The sequence below is a fragment of the Opisthocomus hoazin genome, chromosome 13 (genome assembly GCF_030867145.1).
Source record: "Opisthocomus hoazin isolate bOpiHoa1 chromosome 13, bOpiHoa1.hap1, whole genome shotgun sequence".
Lineage (NCBI taxonomy): Eukaryota > Metazoa > Chordata > Aves > Opisthocomiformes > Opisthocomidae > Opisthocomus > Opisthocomus hoazin.
Window position 1 is genome coordinate 20,758,695 of NC_134426.1, and position 13,876 is coordinate 20,772,570.

Here is a 13,876-nt window from a genome sequence, read left to right on the forward strand (position 1 = left end):
CTGTACAAAATTGTCCAGTCTACAGAACTGGTAGTTTAAGAAACAAACAGAAATACACAAAGAGAAACTCAGGCAACCTAACCTGGTTATTGAATGAATGTTGCCCTCTTTTTGTGTTGTATCGGTGGGACTGGCAATAGATTTAAGTCAATCTGCTATGCAAGGTGATTTGGTTTTGCCGTAGCAAATTTCGGCTGCAGCAGCAAACACTGATTGTTCAAATCCAGCATTTGCGATCTGAGATGCAGCCCCCTTTTTTCTTTTTTTTTTTTTTCTGAAGATGACCAAAAGAAACATATATAGGGACCTTCTCACCTGAGAGGCACAGAGTTAGGTAAGTAGATATTTTTGCAATTTCTCTTTATCAGCACCCCTCAGCTTCAGCCTGACAACACAACACTGATATGTTCCTCTTCTCTCCTAGGGATGAGAATTCAAGATCCAGCAAGAAGGTAAGCTATGTAGTTAGTTATAACAAATTCCACATCCATTTAAAAAAGATTTTTTTCCTAGAAATCCTTTCAGTCTGAAATTCAGATGTTCTTTCAAGTTAATTCTCTTGCAAAATTTTCTGGTCTGTTTTTTTTTTTTTTTTTCTCTGTAATACCTTAAATTTACACATAGAACATGATAATTTATTCTTTTGTTTCCTTGGCTAAGGAGAATTCAGTGTGTATTTTTGCTTTACCTCACTAGTTTGAGTGATTCATCTTGCCTTCCAAAATGATTACAAGTCCATCAATCCAACCACAAACCCTTTTTGAAAACTCCTTGCCACCGTTATATATACTGAATAAACTGAAGCCAAAGTATCTCAAATGTATGTTTCTGTGACACAGCAAAATGATTGCTGGGATTACAGCTGTCTGTAGCTGGAACTGAGACCTGTTTCAGCACTGAGCAAATAAACCATCCAACCTTCCCATTCCCCACCCCCCTCGCTAAAACCACTGGAAAGTGTGTGTAACCAGTATTCGATCTTTTTCTGCAGCATCCGGAGAAGCCTGTGGAAGCAACCGCCTGAAACTGTCCTCTCAGTGCTTTCCACCTGTAGCCTCATGTGCCTGATCTCTGAATCACTGCGTTTGGGCTTTCTCCTGGCACTGAATGAGTCTTCTTGTTGTTAAACATTTTCCCATCTGTTTTTGGCTCCACACTGGATTTCTCCTGGACCCTGAAAGCAGTGAATAGTTTTGAAGGAAAATGACCCAACTGAAGCAGAACACAATTTGAAGAGTCCTCCACATGTTACTGCTAAATCCTGGAAGACTGCCTTCAGGGTTGGTGGTTCCTTGGTTGCTTTGGGGCTAGCAGTGCTCCCGAGGGCAGAGTGGGTCTCAGGTGGCCTCCTTGGCTCTGGTTTTGCCTCAGGTTGTTTTCACTCCTCTTTCCTCAGAGCTGTCTTTCCTCCTCAGCTATTCTTCCTCTCTTACTCATGTGGTGTTGCTCTTCTGTACAAATAAACGTAACTTAAATCATGGTTGCTCTGGTTCCACCTTCCTCTCTTTGTATTTGAGTATTAAATTTCACTTCTTTTTAGTCAAGCCACATCATGTTTCTTTTTGGGGTCACAGAAGAATGTTTGGCATGTTTAAGTTGCCACTGTGATGTTCTTCTCCAAACAGAATTCAAATGGTTATGTTACAATCTGCACTAGACCCTTTCCTAGCAGCTGTGTTTATACAGCTCCTAGTAAAATAGGTCCCTGATTAGGATTTTTGAATAGCTCATTTACAGAAAAAATGGTGTTTTGAACCAGCTAAAGCTATTTAAAAAATGGGATAATATATGATTAAAAGTTTTCGTTTGAAGAAATGTCAGTGGCAACACCCTGCCAAATTTTAGGCCCAAAACCTCATCACCATTAATATCACAAAGATAAAGTTACCGGAATTTAATTGGGCAAGAAGTGTTTTTCTTTAGTTTGTTTAAAAAATATAGCTGAAAAATTCATTTGATAGAGATTGAAAATTATATGGTCAGAGTAGGCACCCAGAATGGTTGAGTTTGGTAAATCATACGCAGCTGAGGACAGGTTCTTTATCTTGGAATTGCCAAGCACCAGTAATCTGGGGACAACTTGCTCCAGAGTAAGAAACTGAGCATTAGATCAGTTCTGGGCTTGCTTTGCCCTATCAAGAAAAGTTGGTCAGAAAACCAAAACCCGACCTCTATTCTGAGTGACACTGATACACACTGCAGACTCTGTGTTGGACAGGTAGGTTGTGAATAGCCATTCTGTTCCTGCCATGCCAGGCAATCTCTTGATGAGGTTGGAGAAGCGATAGTTGGTGTGCCAGCAGCGATGCCTGCTGGTGTGTGGTGAACCCTATAAGCATGAAAAGTGTTAAGGCTGGGAGGAAAAGGTACCACATCTGGGCTATTCCCCACTGTGGAGTTAGCAGCTGCATTTCCAATATTCTGCAAGTGTGGTTACATGCTTTCTTGCTGCAGATACTGGCATTCAACAAAAACAGTAAGTGTATGTTAAAGCAGGGAAACACAAGTGCTGCTTCTGCTCCATTAAACTGGAACACATGATTAAAGGCCCAAAAGCTACTTCAGCTGACAAACTCCATGCTTAAATGTTCTTTAAATCGTAAACTAAGAGCAGAGAGTTACAAGTTTGTGTCATATCCCATAAATCTAGATCTCCTCTTGTCCTTTTACTGTAGACAAATGGCTTGTAGAGGAAATTGTAGTGGTTTGGGTAAGTCAGCAGTCAGCCCTCTTAGGTCAGACATGTAAGAAACCTCTGTAATTGTTTGAGGAATTTGGCAGACAATCTTGTACTTAAATCACATTTTCCCCTTTGGAAGTGGAAATGTCCATGTATAAATTAGATACACAAGCCACATACCTCTGCACTTGCAGATTTAGTTAAGGTATCAACTTGCTCTTACCTTGCAAATCCTACTGCAAGGTAACAGCAAGTTGATACCTTGCTATAGTAAAAGAGACCAGCTTAAGGTTCTTTAAAACTGTGCGTATTTTCTGTGCCCAGAATAAAATTGAGTAGTTTTAAGAGGAGTTGCCATTAAATGGCAGGCTACTTCAGCGTTCAGAATTTGACACTTGGTTTGGATTTTGACTAAGACTGAAATAAAAAAAGTTTTTTGAGTAAGATTATACAAATCCTGCTTTCCAGGCAGAATTGTGAGGTTATGTGCATAGTTGTCACATACTGGGGCTCTGCATACATTTAGCATGCAGTTGCACATAGTCTGTCTAGAGTCGTCTCATCCTGTAAATGAGATCATATGAATTCAAAGCATATTAAATTTGATCCTGGTTTTCAGGATTATACCCTGCAGATTTAAAATTGTGGACTATAAGAAAGGCGTAATGTTCCTGACTGCTCGTTACAAAAAACGAGGCCCAGCTCGTTGTGAAGTTAGTCCTTGGTTCTGGCGCTGAAAGCAGAATTCAGTGAACGGACTTCAGTGGGAGATTCAAGCTGATGTCTGGTGACCTTTGTCAAGCAGAACAAATGATTACTGTGTTTGCTAGGATTGTGTTAGTGCTGGATGCTTCTGGTGCAGCCTGAGCAAGTGATGTTTAAAAGTCTGGCTGTCTATCAGCAAACTTTGCCTTTTGATGGAGTCTACAAATGCGGTAGCATAGATCTTCCAGGCAGGAATTTAAGGCTCTGCTTTATTTGATGCCAAGTCCTTCAATAGTTTCAGAAAGTGATTTTGCTTGTAATACAGAAGCATGATGAAAACAGGCAAAATCCTGAATAATATGTTGAAATCAATTCCTGTGTGTCAGATTCCTGCATAGCATGTCCTTTGGTGGACACAGTAGCTGTCTGAACAACCTGAGGAAGAGGCTGTCGCACAGATACTGTATACAGGCTGCATATCTCTCTGTTCCAGCTCAGGAATGACAAAGAATAGCTATCAGCTATTTAAGCTTAGTCAGACTCTTAGTGGACAAGGAGCCAAAACCATGCAAGAAACCCCCCCAAAAAAAGAAAAGCCAAAATTTGTAACTAGTTACTCCTTGTCTTTTTTTGTATGAATAACCTATAAGAGCTAAAGACTATATTGATAATTTGGAGACTCGTCTGTGATTCTGACCTTGACCACTGAAGCACTGGTAAGTTTACTGTGGAAGTGCCCTTGGTAGCTTTGAGCTCGAGGATGTACTAGGTTTCTTCCTAGCAGCATTCGGTGACCAATCTTGGTGTGTTGCCAAGCCTTTCCATGTTCAGCACCCTGCTTTAATCGAAGGACAAGCTTAGCTGGTTGTCAGCAGTCCTTCTGAGGCAGAGATTTTTACTGTGGACCGATGAAGTAAGAATCACGCTAGAGGGAATGAAGGTGCAAGAATGGTCTCCCTTGAAGCCATTCCAGGAACAAAAAATACCCCCTCTGACTTCAATATGTCACTACTGTAGCGCCATTTAAAACAGACTTACTGTTCTCTTGCAACACTTTCTGCTACCTCCTTTACTCTTGTTTTCCTTTCTGTCGTCCTTAGTTTTTCCTTGCTGCTCCCTCCTACATTCAATATCTCCCTCTATTTTCATGTATTACTCCTTTACACATTTGATCTGAGGCAGTCAGTTCCAACTGCTTTTTTTTTTTTTTTGCATTTAATCTCTGGGAAGCATCCACATCCTTTCTGTTCCCTTCCCAGGGCTTTTTCCTATGCCAGCACTGGCATGTCTTAGCCAGCTTCAAGGCTCCCTGCTCCTCCAGCCAAGCAGACAGTCGATAGCAATGGACGGGGCGCCTGACTGGACGCAGCTGAATGTCTCCCCTTTGGGGTATTCTTGGTGGCTACTGCCACGCTCAATGCAGCATGGCCCAGTTTCTCTCTCTGTGGTGGGGGTGGCAGGAAGGGTTGGCATAGAAAATGCAAAGCAGTCTGGCATCTTCCACAGCTGCAATTTTTTTTCCTCGTGAAGAATATAGGTTTCCTTTTCAGGAAGATTAACCTGTTTGGAAGATATTTTTCACATCTTCAGGGGAATGCAGTGTATTATTTCTCTTGCAAGCCTATCTGAACCACTTCAAGTTGCAGTGAGTATGTTAGAGCTGATTGGCAGTTGTCAGTCACTGGTTACACATCTTCAATGTTTTTCTTAGGCAGGCTGAATTGCCTGATACAGCTCTCTGGAATGTAGCAGGAGGCAGAGCAGCATCTTCATTTAATAGCTTATGGAGATAGCTGCAGGATTGTGGTGTCAAAATATTGCTGAATCTCAGGGGATTTCCTGGCATTTTGTTGCCACAATAAGGTCGTAGTTGTCACAGTGGCTTAGTACAGCCACAGAATGTATGTACAATTATTAAGCAGCCTGAAAATGTAGTGCGATAATAAAATACTGTATTTACGTATCTGCGACTTGCATTTGTTTGAGTCTTCTAATGCTCCTTTTATCCTTTGCTGTATTGTTTAAATGCATATTTCTCATATTTGAGATTTATAAAGATGTTAAGAAGAGTTCTATGCTGTCAGTCTGGTCACATTTTGCATCCAGTCTTGAATATGATCCTACTTGTGAGATTGTGTCTCTCAGCTGTCTTTATTACCTGGGCATTTCAGTTTTGTAAATCCATATTTATAAGGAATTTGTTCCATGGTAGAACTGCCATTGCATTGTTAATACCAAGATGACAAGTGGCCTGAAAATGAGGTGTCAACCAAACATAGGCAGTTTCCGCTTGAGTTTTTTTGACTGTCCTGAAGCCCAGCCAGTCCATGTTATGGAGCATTTTCACAGTAAGATTAATACACTGCAGGAAAGCAGTGACTTGAGACAAAAATGAGGTTTCTGTGTCTCCACCCCTCCCCTAGTAGGTGAAAAGCTAGCTTTATTTGAGAATGTAAAGGTATCTGCTTTTCTGTGTGTCATAGTTGAGATCTCCTTGGTCAGGGTTAGGTTCATTGTATGCACAATATTAGCCTACAGCAGGAGTGGATTTTTCAGGTGGAAATTCTTAGTTGCACAAGTGCGAAAAATGCTTTCTCTGTATTGTGTTTTTGAAAATCCTTTGCTTACACTACAATCTCTGTATCTATTCCTCTTGTCTCCTGTAAGATGTTTCCATTCAATCATTACGATTAAATCAGAAGAGCATTCACTCTGTGAACAATTTGAAGAATCCAAGAATGCTCCTATTGCCCCCTTACCAGTATCTGTGGGAATAGCCCAGGAACTCTTCAGCCAAAAACATCCCTGGCAGGTTACTCATATGCGCAGTCATTCCAGCCTGAGCAGAACTGCTTACAGAAGTCAAAAAGCTCAATGTGATCTCATAATGCTACTTACCAAAGTTGTAGGCATGTTGGTCATGGCAGAGTCTTACTGGAGGAGCTTTCCTCATGCTTCTTTGTGCTTTTACTATTTCCATTTGTCATGGCCTTGATTTTAGTAGGAGCTTTTTTTCTCATTATGATACATTTGAGAATTCACTGCTTTTTCTCTTGGAATTTTAACTGGAGAGAGATTTTACAGTGTCTTGCAGAACAGATCTGAAATCTGAGCTAATCAGACCACCTGATAAAATAAGTTTTAGAATTCATCTAACACCAATCTGGTCTATAAAAAGCATACATAAGCAATATTTATTGTCTGTAGCCACAAGGCGGGGGGGGGGGAAGCCCACATGTAGGATGGCTGCATTCAGCTACTGCAGCAGCAAAGAATTTCCTGGGAACACTGAATGTGACAATCACAGTCCAGTGTGTTAGCCTGGCCTTGCTAGTAAATGTTTGTGCACAAACCCAGCCTCTCTGAGAAATGAGAGACTGAGGTGAAAATCATCCCTGGAAATCTGGAGGATTTTAGGGTGCAGGGGGGAAGAGGGGGAAAAATATGATTTTCAGGCTGTAGTGGAAAGTGGCTTTGGAGGACACGTGCATGTGCAAGGAGTCAGAGGGAGGAAGTGGAAGATAGAAAATTCAATGTCTTTAAACACTGACAAATCACCTGGCTGTGCTTAGTGATCTGACAGCATCTTCTCACTGGCTGCATCAACGTTAGAGCTATTCATCACTTTTATAGATTCATAGCATTAGGTAACACAACTTTTCTATCAACACCTGGTTTTTCCTGCCTGGTGAGCTGAAGAACGGCTTCTTAATGGTTATTTCAGCAGGGGAAGCACACAAACGAGGAGGTTATACTCTGTTTCAGATTGTGATTTATGTTTTGGAACCATTTCTGTCTGCCACAACCATTTTAAGCTTGAGACATTGATTCCACAAACTGTGATTTTGCTATTCATCATCAAAGGTTTGGTCAAAGGTTTCTTCTGATCAAAATAATTGTGTCTTCACAGCTCTCTTAGTGAGACTTCCCAGTGTCCCCTTTAATGCAGTTTAGGAATGGCTGAAAGTAATAAAACATACAAATGGAGAGTTTTTCATAAAAATAGCATTTATTTTAGGAAGCAGTGGTATCTTTAGCATTTATTACTGGGAAGAAGCTATGTCATCACGCTTCTTGGGAGAGAGCCATATACAGCTGCTGAACAGAACTGATTTTTAGAAAGCTATTTTATAAACAGCATCATTCATCACACTGATCCACTGATCAGCCTTGATGCTGCCAAAACTAATGGGTGTATACTGTAACATCAGCACCCATACTGAAATAAGAAATTAAAGTCTTTTGGGTTTGTGTTTCTTTGTATTTAAAATGTTCTTGTGTGAATGTGTTGTTGATGTTTTTGGTGGTGATGGTACTTAGATTAATCGTTCGCATGATTTACTGTGGATGATAGTCTTTCCTGGTCCAAAATGCTATCCAGTGCTTATGCTGTTAAAAAACTTTAAGAAAATACAGCGTGTATAAAATGATGAGATTTTGTGGTCAACTGGAGAATGTGTGGAAAGACGGAGAGCAGGGCTGGAAGAGGGAAGATTCCATTTGCAATAACATAGAAGCCAGACCCTGCTGTTTATAGTACAGAGTTTCTGTCATATTCCTCTAACACAATGATGGTGAGAAGTCATTCAGAAGTGTGTTCTGATTTGACCATACTTACGAGCTTTCTTATTTTCACTAAGTATATTTGCATATCTGAATTTCCCTAAGGGAGACCTTCTAAGCAGAGTTGAATTTAAACTTTAACATTTGCCAGAATAAAAATGAACATTGTATAACTGATCACAAAAACTACAGTTTATGCTTGAGTGCAAGTATCAAAGAGGACTTTGGCATAACTAATACAGTATCCTATGCAAATATTCATAGTTGAAAAGGAATTAATCCCTTTCCAAAGGACGAGCGCAAATCTTTCAATGGCACATAAGCCTGCTTTTGAGGGAGCAGGTGCTTAGCAAGCTCTGAGGATTCAGATTTCAAAACAATCTTTACTCTGCATTGACACATGTGAATTTCTCGAAAACAAATTTTCTAACTCTTATTCTCTTATAAATTTGCTGTAAATTCTATATATTGTGAATTTAGCTGCAGCTTACATGGCATGCAGAAATTCTGTAAGAGCAGGACTTCAGTCGTCTCAGCCTGGAATGGGACAATATCAGCTTTAAGCTGGGGTAGAACAAAGCTTTAATTGATGGTTGGCCAGGTCTCTTGGCCAAGGTGCTCATTTTGATCATTCATAGCAAGAGACCCGTATTTTGTAAAAATGCTTTTGTTGGTGAAGACAGCAGACAGGTTCTATTCTGTCCTTGGAGAGGGTGGCACGGTGCCAGCGTCAGCAGCCAGCAATCCGAAGTGTTGTGTTTAATCACAAGATTAATTTTTCCTTCTATTAGCTTTTCCTTTCAATAATGCCAAGCATGACATGTTATAAAACAGTAACACTAGTTGAACAAGGGTTGGCTAGCATCTCTAAGCCCCCTGGCTGTGTTGATAGCAAAATGAACATTTGGCTTGATGTGCAGCCAGTAGAGACTCCCAGGAAACCAAGCCGGGAAAACATACTTGTCAATGAATGGGCCATGTGCCTGGTGAAGAGTTAGGGAAGAGGAAGCGAGATGCACCTGGGTATGAGTGTTATACTGGGGCTCACGTTCTTTTTTTTCTTACACTTTTCAAGCATACGCATTTTCCATAGCATGTCATTACCTGAGTTTTCAAGCTATAGATCCAATCTATTAATGGTCTGTGGTTACATTAGGGTGTATTTATTTTAGCTTTAGACTGGCCATATGCAAGTTGGCTTCTGAAAGGAGATGGTAGTAGATCCAGATCAAGTTAAAAATTTGTACTCATCCTACTGAACATGACTGCAAGAGTTTGTGCTTTGTATTGAATCATATAGGGAAAAAAGTCTCTTTTTTTCAGAGGGATGATGCTAGATTCAAAACTTTTTTATTGTCAGAGACTGCAGCAGTGACTGATGAACATCCCTAGTGTGCTATGCCATCATGCAGAAATCTGGTCATAGGTAGGAGTGCTTGTGGTGGAGAAGAAGGCAGGCTTTGTCTGTCAGCTCCTGTATCTGCAAACAACCATGCTCATTCATCTTCATTCAAGGGACTTCTGTGGTCTTGGAATGGAAAGCTTAGCAGAGTTTGGTGTGAGTGCAAGAATGAATACCTCTATGCTTGGCAAAGTAGGATATGTGAGCTTCCAGAAGCCTTCATTTTGAGGGTTATTAAATATTTTAAAACTTAAATGAATATACTCCCTTCTTTCTACAGTCTGTATTGTAACGCATAGAATATTAAGCTCCTGGTGGTCTGTGCTGCCAAAGACAGATGATAGAACTTTACATACAGGAAGAGAAGTGTACCTTCAGGATGATGTTCCTTTAAATTAGGATTTCTGTTTGTGGATGTGACTCGTTTTACTGATATTTTCAACATAAAGGCACAAATTTGCATGTACCATTTTCAGTCAAAGATGTATTTTATTAGCTTTTCACAATCAATAGGTAGGGCAAACAATAATCATTTAATCTACTATATGAATAATATAGCTGCTAAAAGATCAAGGATGCTTGCATGGTGCAGCCAGATGCTGGTGCTAGTTTGTCAAGGCTGAGTTCCCTTGAAAGCAAAGATTTCAGATTGCTGCCTTGACTTGGCGGTGGTTCTTAATGCCCGTTTTACAGGAGCTGCTTCTGTCAATTCTTTCTTCTGCTAGAGATCCTTCTGATATGAAACTGCTCTATGATTGATAATCTTGTGAAAAGATTTCAATAACTTGAAAGTAAAAATCCACAAATGGATCTTGTGTGCTACAGTGCCCCTGTTGAACATCACTTTTTCAAACAGACACCATGTGGCAGTTCTGAAGGAAGTGGCCTAACTTTCAGTTTCAAAGATTAAATTTTTAAGCCCCCATTTCCCACCTCATGCCTACTCTCAGGATGCTGAGACTTGAGGGTGGGGGGATTAAGCATGGTTATACATTTATGTAAATATGAAGTATTGACTGGAAATTGCAGGAGGAGACTGCAACCAAACAGCTGTCTTTGCAAATTTAGTATTTATTGCAGAGTTAAACAAAATGCCTTATTGTTTAGAGCATTATTTGCCTTGGGCATTGGCTTAGACAGTCGCGTTGGCTGAACAGAATTTCCTAACTCGCTTTTCCACACAACAGAAGATTAAGTAGATAACAGCAACAATTGGCTGTTTTGATCTGGCCTTGATATATGTTCCAAGCATTTACTTCATGATCCAACTAAATTATTTTTCTCTTTCATGGCTACAGCACTTTACTCCTACTTTGCCATCACTGCCACTTATGCTCCCATCAGGGGCTTCTTTCTGTGCTTGCTTTCTGGTCAAAAGCGAAAAATTTTAAAAGATCCCTGCTGGATAGTGTGTAAATTCTTTATGCACAGGGAGTATTTCTGACACATTAATAGTATGCAAATTCTTCTGGAGTTACAAAAAAGCTCCACTGGAGGAAACAAGTTCAAAGCAAAAGTTAGAGGAATTGCTTTGAGATAGCTTTAGTATTCTTGGTAGACAAGAGACCAAAAAAGTTGTGATGCGACATGGTGGTGGTAAGGACAGTTGGAAACGCTGAACTAGAGAATGTTTCTGTGGAGAGCTTTCCCGTGAAATTTCACTGGCTGTTCTCATGCACCGTCCCACCGTCTGCAGGAAGAGGCTTCTGATCAGCGGTGTAAGTGGGTCACAGAAGGTTCCTGCATCTTGCCAGGCCCCCAGGCAGCTCTAATCAAACCTTTTTCAAAATGCTCACTTGGTTTCTGAACAGAATTTATCAGCTGGCATGGAGCAGTGATTTAACTAGTTCAGTCCTTGATACAACTGGGTGTTGAAGGAAAAGCTGTAGAAGTCCTGCTTTCCTTTCCATGTGCTGCTCTGCAGAAGGGGCCATCTGCTACAGCAATGTGCTGGCGATAGTGTTGCTCGCCACCTTCTCTAGAAAGCAAAGTTTTGAGGCTGCTGTCTTCCCTTTTGACCAAGGTCGAGGCTGGCTCCAGCTGCTGCTCAATTCCAGCTGTGCTGCCAGGTCGTTTTTTGATTCCCTGTGCTTGGGAATAATCCTGTTCATGTGAGATCTCTGTTCAGAAGGAAGAAACACACTAATATACAGGAAAATCTGTCTTCCTGTGTGCTTAGGTAGAGATGTTGGTCTGTTAGTCTGTTTTATATTTTATATTAGTGTTGTGATTTGGCTTAAATGTAAACGTGGAATGGACCTAGAGCCTGACACAGTGGAGTTGCAGCTATAGGTTGCAAAAGCTTTGAATGGCCGGAGTTGGCAGCCACATTAAGATAGAGCGTAACTGGGAGTACCTGGAAGCTGAGCAGGTATCTTCATTTGAACCATTTCCTTCTTACACAGCTGAAATGGTAGGACATGAGGTAGCACTGAAGGATTATAATACCGACAGCTCTGTGTTTCTTTATGCTTATTTAGTCCCTGTGTTGTGAGTGTCTCAGCAGTCTGCAAACACTGGCATGACTGCTTTCATTGTTTCAAACAACAGCATTTCAACACACAGACCACCCAGTGACTGAAAATTATGGTAGATTATGAAGAATCGTCCACAGTGTGGAAGGTGCTGAGCAGCTAACTAGTAGAGTTGCTTCAGTTATTGAACTTAAAATACTGAACTGGCTAAACAGACTTCTGCATCTGCATTGCAGATTTGCACTGATCTAGTAGATCGATGTTAGGCTTGGCTATACTAATGCAATTTTTCTAGCGGGCTGCAGTTAATTACCCAGTACTGGCTGGCAGCATCCACCTGTAAGGTTGGATCTGCTCTGCAAAAAGGGGATGCTTAGAGCAAAACATTTCAAGGTGACTCTCACAGTCTAGCCTCCACTTGTGAGTGATATGATACAGGAAAGGGAAAGTTCATTTAGCACTGGAGACAACTTAGCAACAGCTGATTGACTAAAATGTGACAGTATGGAAACTGAAAATTGAGGGGAAGGTAAAGTAACACATTATTATGGTGCTTTATGATTACCTTTCAGTGAATATACAGAAAATGCCATCATAAAAGACAAACATGCCTTTCCTATTTACTAGAAAAGGACTTTATGCATACTGAAAAATCCAGAAATTTCCAAATTCAGAAGTTGCCAGAGAAATAATGAGCAGATGAATGCATGCTTCTGAAAAACCTTTCTTGATCCAGAGGGTGCAGTTTTTACTCTGCCTGCTTGCCTTCACTAGCTGCCGTGGAGTCACACTGCAGTTAGACTAGATGTCAAGCCAAACACAACTGTTTGTAATATTGTTTGCACACAAAGCAAGGTGTGGTGTTAGAAGTCGTTTTCAACACAAAAGCAAGTGACAAACAACAGATTTCACTGGTAGAAAAAGATGTGTTGGTTTGTTCAGCCAACAACTTCACTTGTTAAAACAAAAAAAGACCTGAACAAACCACGTCCTTTTCCATAGAGGTTATCCCACAAATCTTTCATGTTTTTATCAGTCTGCAAATCAACTTGACGCAGTTATTGATTCCTAAAATTTTAGATCAAATGGTAACTGCTGGACTCAAACTCGTTTAGGACCCACTAGCGCAGCCACATGGGTTTGGCACTGTCCCCATTTAACATGGCTCTGGGAGGCAGCTGCAGATCATTTGCTCTGTCTCCTGAGTCATAGTTTAGGAACCCTTAATCCAAAATGAATGCTGTAAATTGTCCCCTGTGGCCCCGGCACAGTCATCCAAGCTGAAGATGGATGGGAAATGACAACAATTTGCAAGAGAGATGTTCCAAAGAGGTTCTGCTTTTCATGATTTGTACTCCTAACTCGGGGAGGGGGAGCTGAAGATTTCATGCTCTTGCAGACAACTGCTCAGAGCCTGTGCGCAGAGTTTCGCTGGAGCTTCCCAAACTCAGCATGGTATGCATGTATCATGGGGTGGTGGAAAAACAAGTCACGCATTCTGTAGGCTGTCACCACAGGCTTTCTTCCTGTTTGAAGGGAGCTGAGCACTTTTAAGTTCGTTTCTTTGCTGCTGGTTGTGCTGTCATAAATGAGCAACACAAGATTATATGTAATTTGAACAATGCAACGCCTGTGTGTTTGTGAAGGCGAGCGTTGGAGTCGAGTCGAACACGTAGGAAACAAAATCCTGGTAGAAAGTGAATCTGTTTCTCCTTCCCTGCTCCTCCCCTCGGCTGCCCAGGCAGCCTTTCTGCCAGAAGCGCACACCCAGGCTGACTTCTAAGAAGGCGCAGCTTTGGTGAGATGGTTTAGCCACACAGATGCCACGCTGCCCCTCACCCCGTGGAGAGAGGGGCTTCGGTGGACGCATGCTCTCTGGACAGACTCCTTGCTTTTTCTAGGTCTATTAAGATGTCCTGGGTTCACTTTAACCCCTTCCTTGTCTTGCTGGCACAAATGGTAAAGAATTTAAAAACATTTCCAGTTCAAGGCTGGGTTCTGCTGTCTTGGCATCAGTTACTGTTCAGAATGAGGATACTTGCATTTTCTTGC

At 41.1% G+C, this 13,876-nt stretch overlaps 1 protein-coding gene across 3 annotated transcripts in view; it reads left to right on the forward strand.

Annotated features, from left to right (window-relative positions):
• ZDHHC8 (zDHHC palmitoyltransferase 8) overlaps positions 1 to 13,876 on the forward strand; it is a 121,085-nt gene that overhangs the window by 63,434 nt on the left and 43,775 nt on the right. Inside the window, exons 2-4 of one of the 3 annotated variants that reach the window (XM_075434550.1) lie at positions 281 to 334; positions 425 to 452; positions 992 to 1,280. The exons of 1 other annotated variant lie outside the window; for it this stretch is intronic. In XM_075434550.1, the coding sequence (XP_075290665.1) occupies positions 1,246 to 1,280 (35 nt within the window). In that variant the 5' untranslated portion in view covers positions 281 to 334; positions 425 to 452; positions 992 to 1,245. The remainder of the gene's footprint in view (positions 1 to 280; positions 335 to 424; positions 453 to 991; positions 1,281 to 13,876) is intronic. One more of the 3 variants, XM_075434549.1, reaches the window with a different exon arrangement.